General features: G+C 42.4%; 1 protein-coding gene across 2 annotated transcripts in view; it reads right to left on the reverse strand.

Annotated features, from left to right (window-relative positions):
- The window catches only part of LOC117263687 (glutamate receptor ionotropic, kainate 5-like), a 417373-nt gene that overhangs the window by 24937 nt on the left and 377192 nt on the right, over positions 1–15244 (reverse strand). For both annotated transcript variants that reach the window (XM_033637282.2, XM_033637280.2), the window contains exons 17-18: positions 11896–12061; positions 8326–8551 (exon numbers count right to left, since the gene is read on the reverse strand). In XM_033637282.2, the coding sequence (XP_033493173.2) occupies positions 8326–8551; positions 11896–12061 (392 nt within the window). The remainder of the gene's footprint in view (positions 1–8325; positions 8552–11895; positions 12062–15244) is intronic.

The raw sequence follows: 15244 nt of genomic DNA on the forward strand, positions 1-15244 counted from the left end.
TATATCTATATCTATATATACAGTACAGGCCAAAAGTTTGGACACACCTTCTCATTCAATGCGTTTTCTTTATTTTCATGACTATTTACATTGTAGATTCTCACTGAAGGCATCAAAACTATGAATGAACACATGTGGAGTTATGTACTTAACAAAAAAAGGTGAAATAACTGAAAACATGTTTTATATTCTAGTTTCTTCAAAATAGCCACCCTTTGCTCTGATTACTGCTTTGCACACTCTTGGCATTCTCTCCATGAGCTTCAAGAGGTAGTCACCTGAAATGGTTTCCACTTCACAGGTGTGCCTTATCAGGGTTAATTAGTGGAATTTCTTGCTTTATCAATGGGGTTGGGACCATCAGTTGTGTTGTGCAGAAGTCAGGTTAATACACAGCCGACAGCCCTATTGGACAACTGTTAAAATTCATATTATGGCAAGAACCAATCAGCTAACTAAAGAAAAATGAGTGGCCATCATTACTTTAAGAAATGAAGGTCAGTCAGTCCGGAAAATTGCAAAAACTTTAAATGTGTCCCCAAGTGGAGTCGCAAAAACCATCAAGCGCTACAACGAAACTGGCACACATGAGGACCGACCCAGGAAAGGAAGACCAAGAGTCACCTCTGCTTCTGAGGATAAGTTCATCCGAGTCACCAGCCTCAGAAATCGCAAGTTAACAGCAGCTCAGATCAGAGACCAGATGAATGCCACACAGAGTTCTAGCAGCAGACCCATCTCTAGAACAACTGTTAAGAGGAGACTGCGCCAATCAGGCCTTCATGGTCAAATAGCTGCTAGGAAACCACTGCTAAGGAGAGGCAACAAGCAGAAGAGATTTGTTTGGGCCAAGAAACACAAGGAATGGACATTAGACCAGTGGAAATCTGTGCTTTGGTCTGATGAGTCCAAATTTGAGATCTTTGGTTCCAACCGCTGTGTCTTTGTGAGACGCAGAAAAGGTGAACGGATGGATTCCACATGCCTGGTTCCCACTGTGAAGCATGGAGGAGGAGGTGTGATGGTGTGGGGGTGTTTTGCTGGTGACACTGTTGGGGATTTATTCAAAATTGAAGGCACACTGAACCAGCATGGCTACCACAGCATCCTGCAGCGACATGCCATCCCATCCGGTTTGCGTTTAGTTGGACGATCATTTATTTTTCAACAGGACAATGACCCCAAACACACCTCCAGGCTGTGTAAGGGCTATTTGACCAAGAAGGAGAGTGATGGAGTGCTGCGGCAGATGACCTGGCCTCCACAGTCACCGGACCTGAACCCAATCGAGATGGTTTGGGGTGAGCTGGACCGCAGAATGAAGGCAAAGGGGCCAACAAGTGCTAAACACCTCTGGGAACTCCTTCAAGACTGTTGGAAAACCATTTCAGGTGACTGTGTATATATGTGTATATATATATATATATATATATATATATATATATATACACACATACTTTTACTGGTTAGATACATAATAATATATATATTATTATTCCTACCCTTACTTCAACAATCTGAATACCAGAAGTGGGACCTAGTTATAGTCTTGCAAGTCACAAGTAAGTCTCAGGTCTTTCCACTCATGTCCCAAGTCAAGACTGACAAGTCCCAAGTGCTAAACATTGAGTTTTGAGTCCTAAACAAATCATAATGCGCTTTTCATCCCATGTAATGCCATTTTAACGACACAGTATCATTAATTCAACAAAAATCATCAATGCTTTTTAAAATTTATAATGAAAACAAGTTTGATGAAAGTTGTGTCTTTTTCTGTAATTTTTGAATTACAGTTCATTTTTTCTTGACCACTGAATATTTTTTTTAACACAAACAAAATTATCTTTAGTACCTTTTCTTTCTTTATTTATTTTCTATTTTTTTAAAATGGCACTCAGTAACATAATATTAGTTCCTAATAGTTCTCTCCTGCAACTTGATTGGATGCTGTCAGACTGTTTTAAACAAATTGGATCTGGAGAACTGAGCGTCAACTTGTTGGGAATAGGGTTAAAACATCTATTAAATAAATTCATTTCATTGATTAACTAACAATAAATTAAATACTTTTACTCTTTGGGCTTTGGGGACTATATCAAGTATTTTCAAGTCAAAAGACTCAAGTCCAAGTGAAGTTATGGGTCATCAGTGTCAAGGTCCAAACCGAGTTCTTTTGTCAAGTCTAAAGTCATCAAATTTGTGACTCAAGTCTGACACGAGTCAAAGTCATGTGACTCGAGCCCACCCTTCTGCTGAATACTTTCTCCACCACCACTGACCATTTACAACTTTGGAGGTACTTTTCCTTCTAGCGTGTAACTGTTGTCAGTGTATTAATGTTTTCCTGCTGACGGTTCAATAACGTGCCTTCGTATGTTCGCTTCATATTTGTGGTTGTGTGTGTCCAAGCTGTTTAACAACACTCATCCACTTTTTGTCTCAGGGAGTTGCAGGTTATGAACTTTCGTCCTTCCGTTAGCACTTCTCCCCCCAGGTTTGGTGCTGTTTTGCACTGCCTCAGGATGTTTTCACACCTTTGGTGTGAGCAAAGTGGAAAAATAACAAAAAACAACATACTGTTGCATTTTAGTTCTGGTCATTCCTTTTCACACTGACTTTTTACGAATCAACCTACAGGAGTTAACATGACGTTATACAGACTGACAGGTAAGGGCTCATTTATGCTCAAAGTTAGATATGGAGATGGAGAAGGATGGAGCCCTCTGTTCATACTCTGCGTTCATTTTGTCCGTATTTGTGCATGTTTCCTGAAAGCTTGTGGATACGGATGAAACGGAGCAGTAGCACTGGAGATCATGAAGGCAGTATAGCATAGTTCAAGGGAGATAGGGCAGTAGGAGATGACAAAGACATTTTAATAATGGCTGAATGAAATGAAGAAAAAGACCCTGTGAGCAATTTCATGTGGGAACTAGGGATGTCCCGATAAAGATTTTTTTGCCTCCAAACTCGATCTAAGTCATTGAATATCGAGTATCTGCAAATACCAAGTCCTGATATGACATTTATTTTCCTAGATAACACAGTTGCACAGTACACACATCAAGTAGGCTACTTTAAAGTTATTCCAATCAATCCAATGTACAGTCAGGTCAATAATTATTTGGACAATGATACAGTTGTCATCATTTTGGCTCTGTACACCACCACAATGGGTTTTAAATGAAACAATGAATACCTGCTTAAAGTGCAGACTCTCAGCTTTCATTTAAGGCTTTTTTTCAAAAATGTAGTATGAACCGTGTAGGAATGACAACCATTTCTTCACACAGTCAAAACAAACTAACATAATCATCAATTAAACAGTCAGTTTTAATACTTGGTTGCAAATCCTTTACAGTCAATGACTGCCTGAAGTGTTGGACACATAGGCATCACCAGATGCTGGGTTTCTTCCCTGGTGATGCTCTGCCAGCCCTTTACTGCAGCCGTCTGCACTTCCTGCTTGTGTTTTGGGTGTTTTGCCCTCAGTTTTGGCTTCAGCAAGAGAAATGCATGCTTAATTGGATTCAGGTCAGATGATATGACTTGGCCATTGCAGAACATTCCACTTCTTTGCCTTAAAAATGTCTTTGGTTGCTTTTGCAGTATGCTTCAGGTCAATGTCCAACTGCACTGTGAAGCATCGTCCAATGAGTTTTGAAGCATTTGGTTGAATCTGAGCTGATAATGTAGCCCCAAACACTTCAGTTTTCATCCTGCTGCTCTTGTCAGCAGTCACATCATCAATAAATACAAGAGAACCAGTTCCACTGGCAGCCATACATGGCGATGACATAACAGTACCTCCACCATGCTTCACTGATGAGGTGGTGTGCTTTGGATCATGAGCAGTTCCTTCCCTTCTTCCTTCTCTTGTCTTCCCATCATTCTGGTAGTTGATCTTTGTTTTATCTGTCCATAGTATGCTGTTCCACAACTGTACAGGCTTTTTAGATGGTTTTTGACAAACTCTAATCTGGCCTTCCATTTTTAAGGCTAACCAATGGTTTGCATCTTGTGATAAACCCTCTGTATTTATTCTAGTGAAGTCTTGTCTTGCTTACAAGAGCAGCAGGATGAAAGCTGAAGTGTTTGGGGCTACATTATCTGCTCAGATTCAACTAAATGCTTCAAAACTCATTGGACGATGCTTCACAGTGCAGTTGGACAATGACCTGAAGCATATTGCAAAAGCAACCAAGGACATTTTTAAGGCAAAGAAGTGGAATGTTCTGCAATGGCCAAGTCATATCATCTGACCTGAATCCAACTGAGCATGTGTTTCTCTTGCTGAAGCCAAAACTGAGGGCAAAACACCCAAAACACAAGCAGGAAGTGCAGACGGCTGCAGTAAAGGGCTGGCAGAGCATCACCAGGGAAGAAACCCAGCATCTGATGATGCCTATGTGTCCAACATTTCAGGCAGTCATTGACTGTAAAGGATTTGCAACCAAGTATTAAAACTGACTGTTTAATTGATGATTATGTTAGTTTGTCCAAATACTTATGAGCCCTTAAAGTCGGGGGACTGTGTGAAGAAATGGTTGTCATTCCTACACGGTTCATACTACATTTTTGAAAAAAGCCTTAAATGAAAGCTGAGAGTCTGCACTTTATGCAGGTATTCATTGTTTCATTTAAAACCCATTGTGGTGGTGTACAGAGCCAAAATGACGATAACTGTATCATTGTCCAAATAATTATGGACCTGACTGTATATGTATGACAACTGAATAACTGCATTTAAGCTGTTCTTTCATGTTTTTTTCTTTTCTTTTACAAAATTATAAAGAATAAAATACCTTCTCTTTCATCTTCTTGGCCTTGTCACTGTCTCAAGGGAATGTCTCTGTCCCTTAAAAATATACTCCAGTGTTCATTGCTTTGATGCAGCCTTTGTTACCTGAATGAGCTGTATTCCTCTGAGTGTTTATTGTTGTCATCTGTACATCTTTTGCGCAGATTGCTGTCTGTATCTCATTTGCCCGCTGTGAAACACCACGCGCTAGAAATGACAATAAAATGCAAGAGATTGTCCACTGAGCTGAAACGAGTGCTCATAACTTTAATAACATGACTAAATATTGAATTTTGATATCATTTGTGGCTAGTGGTCTCTCAGGGCAGACGGGTGCAGAGTGGAGGAGAGACAGAAAGCGAACAGTTGACAGCTGCACTTGTTGCGTCGCTGTTCATGGAACCTTCACCAGTAAAAACAGCTGTGTGGCAGCTGATATAAAACAAAGGAGCAGGTAAGGCTTTGTAGAGCTCAAAATAGCAGATCGCAATCAATCTTAAAAAAAAAAAAAATGCCTTGTTGAACTCCTGTTCTGACAAATATTCAAGAGGCGAGGCTTCCCTTATTCACATGTATTGGATGTGTCCGGGCCTTGAAAAATACTGGAAGGATGTTTTGCAAACCTTGTCCTCTTTTGCACCACCAGGGAGGATGATGTACCTGACTACGATCCAACATCATACACTGTCTCTCGCCTCTGTTCTGATCAGATGGAGAGATGCTGCCTCACCCACTCATGCCCAGTGGCACAGGGATATTATGTCCTGCCTTAATTTTGAAAATATACACTATTCAATTTGTGGGGCCTCTTTCTGAAATACTTCCAGAGCTTTCAGTTAAATTAAAGATTTTGTATTTATTTCTGTTTTTTGTTGCTTTCTGTCAGTGATTAAGTACCCCACCCTTTGGAACCAGCCTTCATCCTCTTGAGGGTTGCGGGGGGGGGGGGGGGGGGGGGGGGGGGGCAACAGGAGAGGATGGAGCCTATCCCAGCTGACATCGGGCGAGAGGCAGGGTACACCCTGGACAGGTCACCAGACTATTGCAGGGCTGACACAAAGACACACATTCACACCTACGGACAATTTAGAGTTATCAATTAACCTAGTCCCCAATCTGCATGTCTTTGGACTGTCTTCCTTAGGGATGAAGCATCCCTCAGTCAAAAGCCAACCGTCAGCAAGGAAGTCCTTCCTCCATGCCACCCTCAGTAACTTCCAGAGCCGTTTCCTGAGCCTTTCGAAATACTTGTACATCTTGTACGGAATGCCGTAAGGCCCCAGGGCTGATTTTGCTCTGGCCTTCTTGAGAAAGGTGTTCACTTCCTGCCACCTCAGTTCCTCAGCTCTGCTCCTCAACCTCCTCCTTTGTTGCTTTCAGCTCCCCTGATCTTTTATTGCCCAGAAGTTTTGACAGGTATTTGAACGGGTTGTTGGTAAAGTCTGTCCTCTCCTTCATCCGTCGCTTCCAGTCTCTGCGATGACATTCAGCTCTTTGCAAGGTCTTCATGCATTCTCTTAAGTTGTCTTGGAATTCTGTCAGTGTTGGTCTCTCATCCGCTGTTGCTTCATGGAATGCCTTCCTCAGCCTCTGCAGATCTCCTTGGAGCGTTGCTAACTCCTTCAGGTGTCTGTTTTCCTTTGGCTGGGTGTTTGTTCTGGCTTTTGGCTTTTCCTTTCCAAAACACTCAGTGACTATATTCCAGATGATGGATGCCATGGCCTTAAGCTTCTTCCCCACATCTCCCGCCAAGGCTGTTTCCAGTATCCGGTCCACATCACATCATCTCCCACTCCTTCCTTGCCACTGCAGCAAGCCAGTTTACTCTCTCCTTCCGGGCCACTCCTGCGCAGGTGTCCTGTCCAGGTTGTCTGATATCTCGAGTGCCTTCCATCTCAGACTGGTGCCTTGTGTCCTCTGACACATCAGCGATGTTGATCCCGCCCCCCTCTTCGTCATGTGCATGGAGATTCTGGGGGCTGTAGTTTGCCTCCTGCCCCGGCCTCTCCTCCGTCTCACCAGGTTTCCCTGTGCGTTGCACATTATGCTCAGGTTGCAAGCACTTCATCCTTGACTGATTTATTTTCAGACCCCTCTCATTTTTGCATATCTTCCCACATCTACAGACCCGGAATGAATCACTTAGCTGTTCCATAGTCAATTTCCCGTCATGGGTGGTCATAACAATGGTCTCTCCTGTGGGCCGATCATCCTCCCCTGCTCTTGCTCGGCCCCGGGGGTATCTTGTAATGTACCTTTCCATAGCGATTGTTTTGGGTTCCTCCTTACGGAGGATTATCGTGATTACACTAATGACCGCTTTAGGGGATGAAGGGGGTCATGGTTAAAAAGATTGACGTTCACTGTCAGATGGAAACAAGCTGAACTTTAAACTCCCAGAATACGAACATCAAAATGACTTTAAAGCAGCTGCAAGTTCTCATTTTCTCTTCTGAAGCTGATGCTAATCGCTCACTGTCAGTCAGCACAGTTAGCATGGGAGACAACGTCTACCAGGGGCACTGAGGTGATTCTGCTGCTTTTATTTTCATCACTTAACAGGCAGGTTGATTGACAGGCCAGTCTCCCAAAAACTCCTCATCTGTTTTTTTCCTCTGTCTCTGTCTTCCCGCTGCTCCCTCTCTTTTCCCCACATCTGTTTCTCCCTCCTCCATTAACTATGCTAATCTATGCACTAACACTTATCACCAGAAACAAGTCTGAGGCAGATGACAAGGCGAGGCGAGACACCGGCAAAAGCAGACCAAAGCCAAATTGGAATCAGGATGGATTTAATTTGCCAAGAACAGCAGCTGCACAAAGAATATGACCTGGTTAACGGCTAAAACAGAACTGACACACAAGGTGCTGGACAAAACGTAAGGCAGCCTCAATGTATTACAAACAATATGTGATGTGACAGCAGACTAAACACAATTACATGTCACATAAACAAAGCAAAAAGTATACACACAAAGGCAGGTTGATGCTTTTTCTTTGTTTACAGGAAGAATGGAAACATTCATCTGGTGTCAACACCTGTAATCTTACCTTATTCTAAATTCAAGCCAGCATTTGCACTCTGATTGTTACATCAACAACATTTTCAACTCCACCCTAAAGGAGAGAAGTGCAATGGACCTTGGGCGTGATCTAGCCCTTTTATTGTGTTTTACTGTGTTTTTAGTTTTGAATTTTTTTGCACTTGCACCTGTGTGAGGATGTGTTGTGTTGCTGTTGAATAAGCTACTGGATGCCTTAATTTCCTTCGGGATGATCTATCTATCTATCTATCTATCTATCTATCTATCTATCTATCTATCTAAAATCTCCAGAAATGTAAACCTGTCTCGAATCCAGATGAAAAGTTTTTTTGGGACATTTTTGGGAGATTCTTGCCACTAATGTGACACTGATTTTTGACTTCTGACTTCCAGCCTTTCATTTATTTTTTTTTTAATGTCTAAACTTTCAAAAATGTCCCAATATGTGACAAAGTACATGCTTTGGTTATTGTAACTCACCCAGAGGCATGCCAATGCCGTATCCTTTGGTGTCCAGCAGTCCTCCGATCTGTGTGAGGTTGCAGTTGAGACTGCGGTAGTACTCGTTCATGGTGCTCTCCATCAGGAAGGCGTACTTGGAGTTGAGGACGCGGGCGATGCCTTCCTCGGTGCTCTTCACAAATACACTGGGCTGCTTGGAGTACATGTAGTTCCACATCCGCATGTACGTCTGGTACCGTGAGTTCTGGAGGAGGAGGAAGAGAGAGGGATGTAGGTGGAGATGGGATGGTTATCGATAATTTTCCAGGTTTTCACATTTATTTGTTCCCTATTGCTATTGAGGAGTGAGTGAGTTCCAATACTAAAGGGATAGTTTGGATTGTTTTAAGTGGACTTGAGGTATGACGTACTTATCCCTAGTCAGTGTATTACATACAGTAGATGGCACGGCTTAAAGGGCCAGTGTGTAATATTTGGCATGGTTTATTGTCAATCTGAATCTGAATCTGAATATTCTACCCATTAATATGTTTATATAAGTGTATAATCGCTATAAAATACAATTTGTTTGGTTTTCGTAGCCTTATAATTATGCTTTTATATATATATATATATATATATATATATATATATATATATATATATATATCAAGGGCCTTGCTTTAGAGAGGTCGCCATCTTGCGCCGCCATGTATGTACGGCAGACCGAGCGGACAATCCAGCCAGCCAGAGAACGCGTTTCGCATATATAAATGAACCAACGAAGACAGCGGAAGGAAGGAAGAAGGAGGAGAAAACAGCAGAGAGTGTTAGTAGTTCGTCGATAGAGAGTAGTGAAAGGTTTTTTTAGTTATAAAGTTTGCGAATGGACCACACTTACCACACAACAGGAGAGAATGAACCCAAACCGTCATTTGCGAGGAAAAGAAGACGCAACTTCACTCCTTGTGATGCACTCTGCAGCACTTTTCCTCCTGATGATATATCTCCCCAACAATGGTAGCACCGAATCCCATTCTGTGCATTCAGCCTCTCTTCTCGCCTGCTCAGCATCAAACACATGGAGTTCCTCATCTGTATGCTCCGACTCAAACAGGTATGGCTCTGGATCTGTGTCCGCTACAAGAAACTCTTCAAAATCGCGTTCAAAGTCGTCCATTGCAGCTACTATAGTCCGGAGATATTGCTAGGCTAAATAAACAGCTGAGCTCTGTTTACAGGCTACGCTGTCAGTCAGTGTGCGGGCTAGAGATTGGTGGAGCAGAGAGGGGAGGGGGTCCCCACTCGGTATGGTAAACGAGAATGTGTGTATGGAGTGTGTGTGTTACGCTAGAAGAGTCAGAGTTTGGGAGGAGTCTTTTACCCCCTGGAGTGTTACCAGAGTTTTTGGAGTGCTCAAATAAACTGGCCTTTTTCCCGAACGCTCCTCTGGTCTCCTGCTCGTGAGGGATTCATTACAATATCGTAACATGGTTTAGATTTCTAAATAAATATTCACCTCATTGCTAGATAGACCTACTCCTGAAAAACTTGTGTGCAAGGCTTTTTGTCCCTACGAGGCCACCGTCATTTACCCGACGGGAGGGGTGAGCGAGTGAGCCCTGCAATCTAGAATTTGACCACTGATGTCACTGTTTTCAACCCATTTTACACACTGGCCCTTCAAGAAGAAGCAGCAGGAGTACGACCATGGGAGCTAAGCAATGCACTAAGTGCACTGCAGTAACAGTTTAAGTGTATGTAATATTAAGAGTATTTTGTCATACAACATATGACCAAACTCCTATACTCTTGTCAAAGCCACTAGACTCCATTGACAAAAACAGTATTTAATCAAAGAAAACTTAATTTCTATTTGCAATTTGATATTTGGCGGTATGGCTCTGTTCTGGGACCTCTCTGCCCTTCCACGTGCCTACATGGAAAGCTGAAGGCAGAAAGAGCACACCCCTCTGCCCTCCACGTGAAAGGGAGGAGCTGGGATGGAGGCGGGCTGCAAAGAGGCTTGCAGAGGAAACAGCAGCAGTAGGCAGGCCAGAGCTGTTTAAATAGGGTGTCCTGAATGAGGTTTGCCAGTTGTGTAGAGAGGAATCATGTGATCCATCTGCTCCCCTCTATCAATCAGCTGATTGAGCTGTTTGAGATCAGCTGATGTAGCTGGGGTGTGAGCTGAGCTTAACATCGTGGCATGCCTGAACTAACGCTATGCTCTATTTTTGTCTCACTTAACACAGGAGCTGCTGGTCTACTGCTTAGAGCTCTGATCCTTTGCCTGAACCCATTTGGGCCTGATCCGACTCTCTGGATTTGGCTGTAATTTCTCAAAGTTCCCTTGGTTTAGAGTCAGGTTGGGTTCACGCCAAGTTTTGGGTGTTTTGAAAAAAATGTGGGCTGTGTTGCCATCAACCCATTATAACTAATGAAAATGGTGAGATTTACAATTTAATTTCAGCTGACAAAATATTAAATTAGGGGGTCATTTGCTGATAGGACGCACACAAACTCCAGTGTACTGCACAGGAGAGACATCAAACTGGCAGTTCTTGTGCATTAATGGCAAGAGTTGCATTAGACTGAGGGAAAAAACAAGAGAAAGAGAGAGAGGGGCTGCAAGGCAATGTAGCTGGCAGTGTTTGCCTCTATTTCCAGCGCAGTGGGGGAGGTTTGCTTAACATACAGCAGAGAGCGTCATCTGCGTGTTGCATCACCATGGACTGAGTTTGCACTAAGGGGTGTAGCTCGCCTTGCCGGACCTGACACACATGAGACAGAGAGCCGTCAACAGACAGAAGGAAGAGAAGAAGAGGTGGTGCCAGGAAACATGTCAGCCCTTAACTTATAATACATATTTTATTATATAGAAATTTATATAATAAAGAATAATATAGAAAATATTATAGAAATTTGGGTTTTAAATGGACTTGGGCCCAGAAACTGCTGCCATGGTTTGGCCTTGGGTTGGACTTGAACAAAAACAATGCAGGTTCCTGTTGGGTCGGGCCTTATTTTTTGGGCCCTATCAAAGCTCTACTACCACTGCCTCAATCAGTTAGATAGTTTGTTCATTTTGTGACTTTGGTGAACCCAAACTGACCCTTTAAAACACCAGAATCACACAACAACACAAACTAACTGATTGAGGTAGCGATAGACCACCAGCTCCTGTGTTCAGCAGTGTTAAATCACTGTTTTTCTTAATGGAGTCTGGCTTGAAAAGTGCAATACAATAGCATCAGTTCCCCGTCAGAAATTAGGGTTTGATGGCAAGGTAAAGCTGAGAAAATAGTGAACACTTAAATTGATTTGGACTTTTTCTTGGGTAGCTAAGTTTTGTTGCTGCCCCCATCCACAGCAGTACATCGTTTTGCTTACCTGTCAGATTAGCATGCCGAACACCATCCACTGTAGGCAATACACTGACTATGGATAAGTACCTCATACAATCCCACTTTAAAAGATGCAAACTATCCCTTTAATGGTGATGATCAGCCATATAAATCTTCCTCTAGTTATCTGCTAAAGAAATATCACTATGACTCTCCTCTAAAACTAAACCCAGACAGCGTACAATGTCTCTCCCCTTCTCACCATGAAGAAGGTCATGGTAGATCCTCCGTGGATAGTGCCGTACTGGATGTTGGTTTGGTCAGCCAGATCATCTGGAGACTCGATGGGAACCTCCATCCTCTGGACAGTCAGAAATGCCGCCAGGTTGGCCGTGTAAGACGAGATGATGATGAGGGTGAATGCCCACCTGAGAGGACCAGAGAAGAAGAGTCGCTTTAACCTTTATTTACCCTGAAAAACTTTCAAACCCTCACTTCCTTTTGTTTCTCTCCCTCTCTCTTCATTAAGAGCTGCGAGTGGAAAGCAGGAGAGAGACAGATGGAGAGCACTGCAGGAAACGTCAGGATTTTTAGGTAAAAATCATCAACCTAAACATGAACTCAGGCTGCAGCAGCGAGGAGCAGGACACCTCCACTGCAGAGGAAATGAGACGGAAGTGATGAGCAAGGGAATTAGGAAGGGAGCCGAGCTTTGAAAGAGAGAGATGGAGGCAAACAGAGAGGGAGGGAGGAGGAATTAATGATGGAGAAGAGGAGGGAGGTGAAATTAGACAGGCGTGAGGAAAATAGGAATTAAAGAAATAGGCAGAAAGAAATACTACATCCAAAAATTATCATTTGTGTATTAATTACTCACCCAGTGTCACACTGAATTTATGAAGAAAACTTAAACAAAGAATTCAAAAACTGAGAAAATTCTTGATGCCTTAAGACATATGTTTAACACTAGCAAAACTTCATCAAAACAGCAATTTACAAACTCACGCAACTTCCATCCATCAATCCATTTTCGTAACCGCTTACCCTGGACAGGACGCCAGACTATCGCAGTGCTAACACATAGAGACAGACAACCATTCACACTCACACCTACGGGCAATTTAGAGTCACCAATTAACCTATCCCCTGAATGTCTTTGGACTGTGGGAGGAAGCCGGAGTACCCGGAGAAAATCCACGCTGACACGGGGAGAACATGCAAACTCCGCACAGAGGGGCTCTCTCCTGGGATCGAACCAGGAACCCTCTTGCTGTGAAGGTGCTGACACCACACCGCTGTTTCGCTCACACAGCTTGTGCAGTATAATCCAAATGATATGTTCAATACTTCCAAAACACACTTTTTTTCCACTTAAAACTTACTATTTATAAGTATTTTCTCCGTTATTGGATTGTTCGTTAAGTTTTCTTCATGAATTCAACGTAATACGGGATGAGTTTGTCATGGGCTGGCACCTCTTCTTCCTCCTCTCTTCTTCTTCTCTGCCCTCACTCCAACACTAGGCCTCCTAAATCCTCAGAACAATGTGTTTTAACTGTTCCACGATCAAGGCTAGTGGGTAAGGGAGATTGCGCCTTTGGCTGCTCCAAAGCTCTGGAAAAGCCTTCCACTCTCAATCAATGTTGCCCCTCCATTGACACTTTTAAGAGAAATCTTCGTACATACAATTTTTCAATGGCCTTTGGTTGCTCTTGTCTTTTCACTATTTTAGTATTTTGTAACCTTGTATGTAGGTAATTGAGATTTTTATTCTGTTTGAGATTTGTGCACATATAATGTTGCTCTCTAATTTCTACTGCCATTTATTATCTTACTATATAATGACAAAAACTCTGTCTGTGTGTCTGTTCCACGTTTTTCTCCTCACTGACTTGGTCAATCCATGTGAAATTTGGCACAGTGGTAGAGGGTCATGGGAGGATGCGAATGAAGCGATATTACATCAATTGGCCAAAGGGGGGCGCTATAGCAACCGACTGAAATTGCAAACTTTGAATGGGCATATCTCATGCCCCGTATGTCGTAGAGACATGAAACTTTGCACAGAGATGCCTCTCCTCATGAGGAACAAAGAACCCATAACTTCCGGTTATATAGATTTTCTGCCATTTTGAATTTTTTGAAAAACACTTCAAATCGATCTCTTCCTAGGAAGTTTGACCGATCTGCATGAAACTCAGTGAACATAATCTAGGGACCAATATCTAAAGTTCCCTCTCGGCAAAAGTTGGAAAACTTACTAAAACTGAGCTTCTATAAGGCAATGAATATTGCGGAGGGCGTGGCTCATCACATAAAGGTGTATAACATCTCAAGGGTTTCACTGATCACCACGCAACTTTGTAGGCATATGACCACACATAATCTGAGGGGACCCCTCCATTATTGACCCCATCAAACAAAATGGGGGTGCCAGAGAGCTAATTTCTTATCTAGGCCTAACAGCCATATGGATTTTTACTAAACTTGGTAGATATGTAGAACAGGACGCCTCAAGGTGACTGGAGAAATTTAACTCTAATTGGCAACTGGGTGGCGCTATAACAACAGAAAAATGATTACAAATGGCTAAAATGCGACTGATCGCTGTGGCTCCCCCTGTGGCTGAATGTTGTTGTTTTTTCTAATTTTTGGTATGACTAAGTCATGGTATGGTATACTGTACATAATCACGGAAACTGTCAGTGTGTCATTCTGTCAGTCAGTCATTCTGTCTGTCCCACGTTTTTCAAAAACTGTCTGAATACATTGCTCTTCTTAATGGGTTCAGTTGACTAATCTGGGGGCATCTGATCAGGATGCCTCTGCATAGGAAATTGCATAATCTGCAATTTCCTATGACCTGTATCCCAAACACACACCATGTGAAACTGTATGTGGGCAACATTGCACTCAATGGGTATGGACTAGTTGTTATTGTTATTTAAATTTTAACTGCTATTTGGGTGCCATTCATTTTGTCTTTTACATCACTTTGGGCAACATGCTATATGAAAAACTTGATTTGATATTTAAAACACTTCTGCATAAACACTCGCAGACATGGAAGAGTAGCACACCCGGGCAAGGGCGTGTTCTTCATGAGGCATGAAATGTTTTAAATAGTACAGCTTTAGTGAAAATGTATGTGTTTTGGAAGTTCTGAGCATACTACTGGATAAAGGAAACATATACTTCATGAGCTGTGTGATAGTTTGTAAACAGATGTTTTGCTGTTTTAAATGCCCTATGACTTCGATTCATGAACAATGCTCGCCTTCTTTGGATTCTTTCATTGTAAAACATTTTCTTCACAAATTCAACATAACATGGGGTGAGTCACTGATATTACACTGATCATTTTGTGGGTGAAATATTCCCTTAAAGGAGCAGTGTGTAAGATTTAGTATCATTATCATGATATCATCATCTGCAGAGGTGCCTCCTCACCAAAACAAACAAACCCAGTGATTTAAACCAGTAAAAAAAAAACAAGTATGATACAAATCAGTGTTCTTCCAATGCTGTTTGGCATGTCAGACACGGGTCGCTAGCCCAGCACCTGCTAATCTGTGCTCATATTTTTTCTCTGATAACTTAAGATCCAGGCA

Source organism: Epinephelus lanceolatus, chromosome 16, assembly GCF_041903045.1.
Source record: "Epinephelus lanceolatus isolate andai-2023 chromosome 16, ASM4190304v1, whole genome shotgun sequence".
Classification (NCBI taxonomy): Eukaryota; Metazoa; Chordata; class Actinopteri; order Perciformes; family Serranidae; genus Epinephelus; species Epinephelus lanceolatus.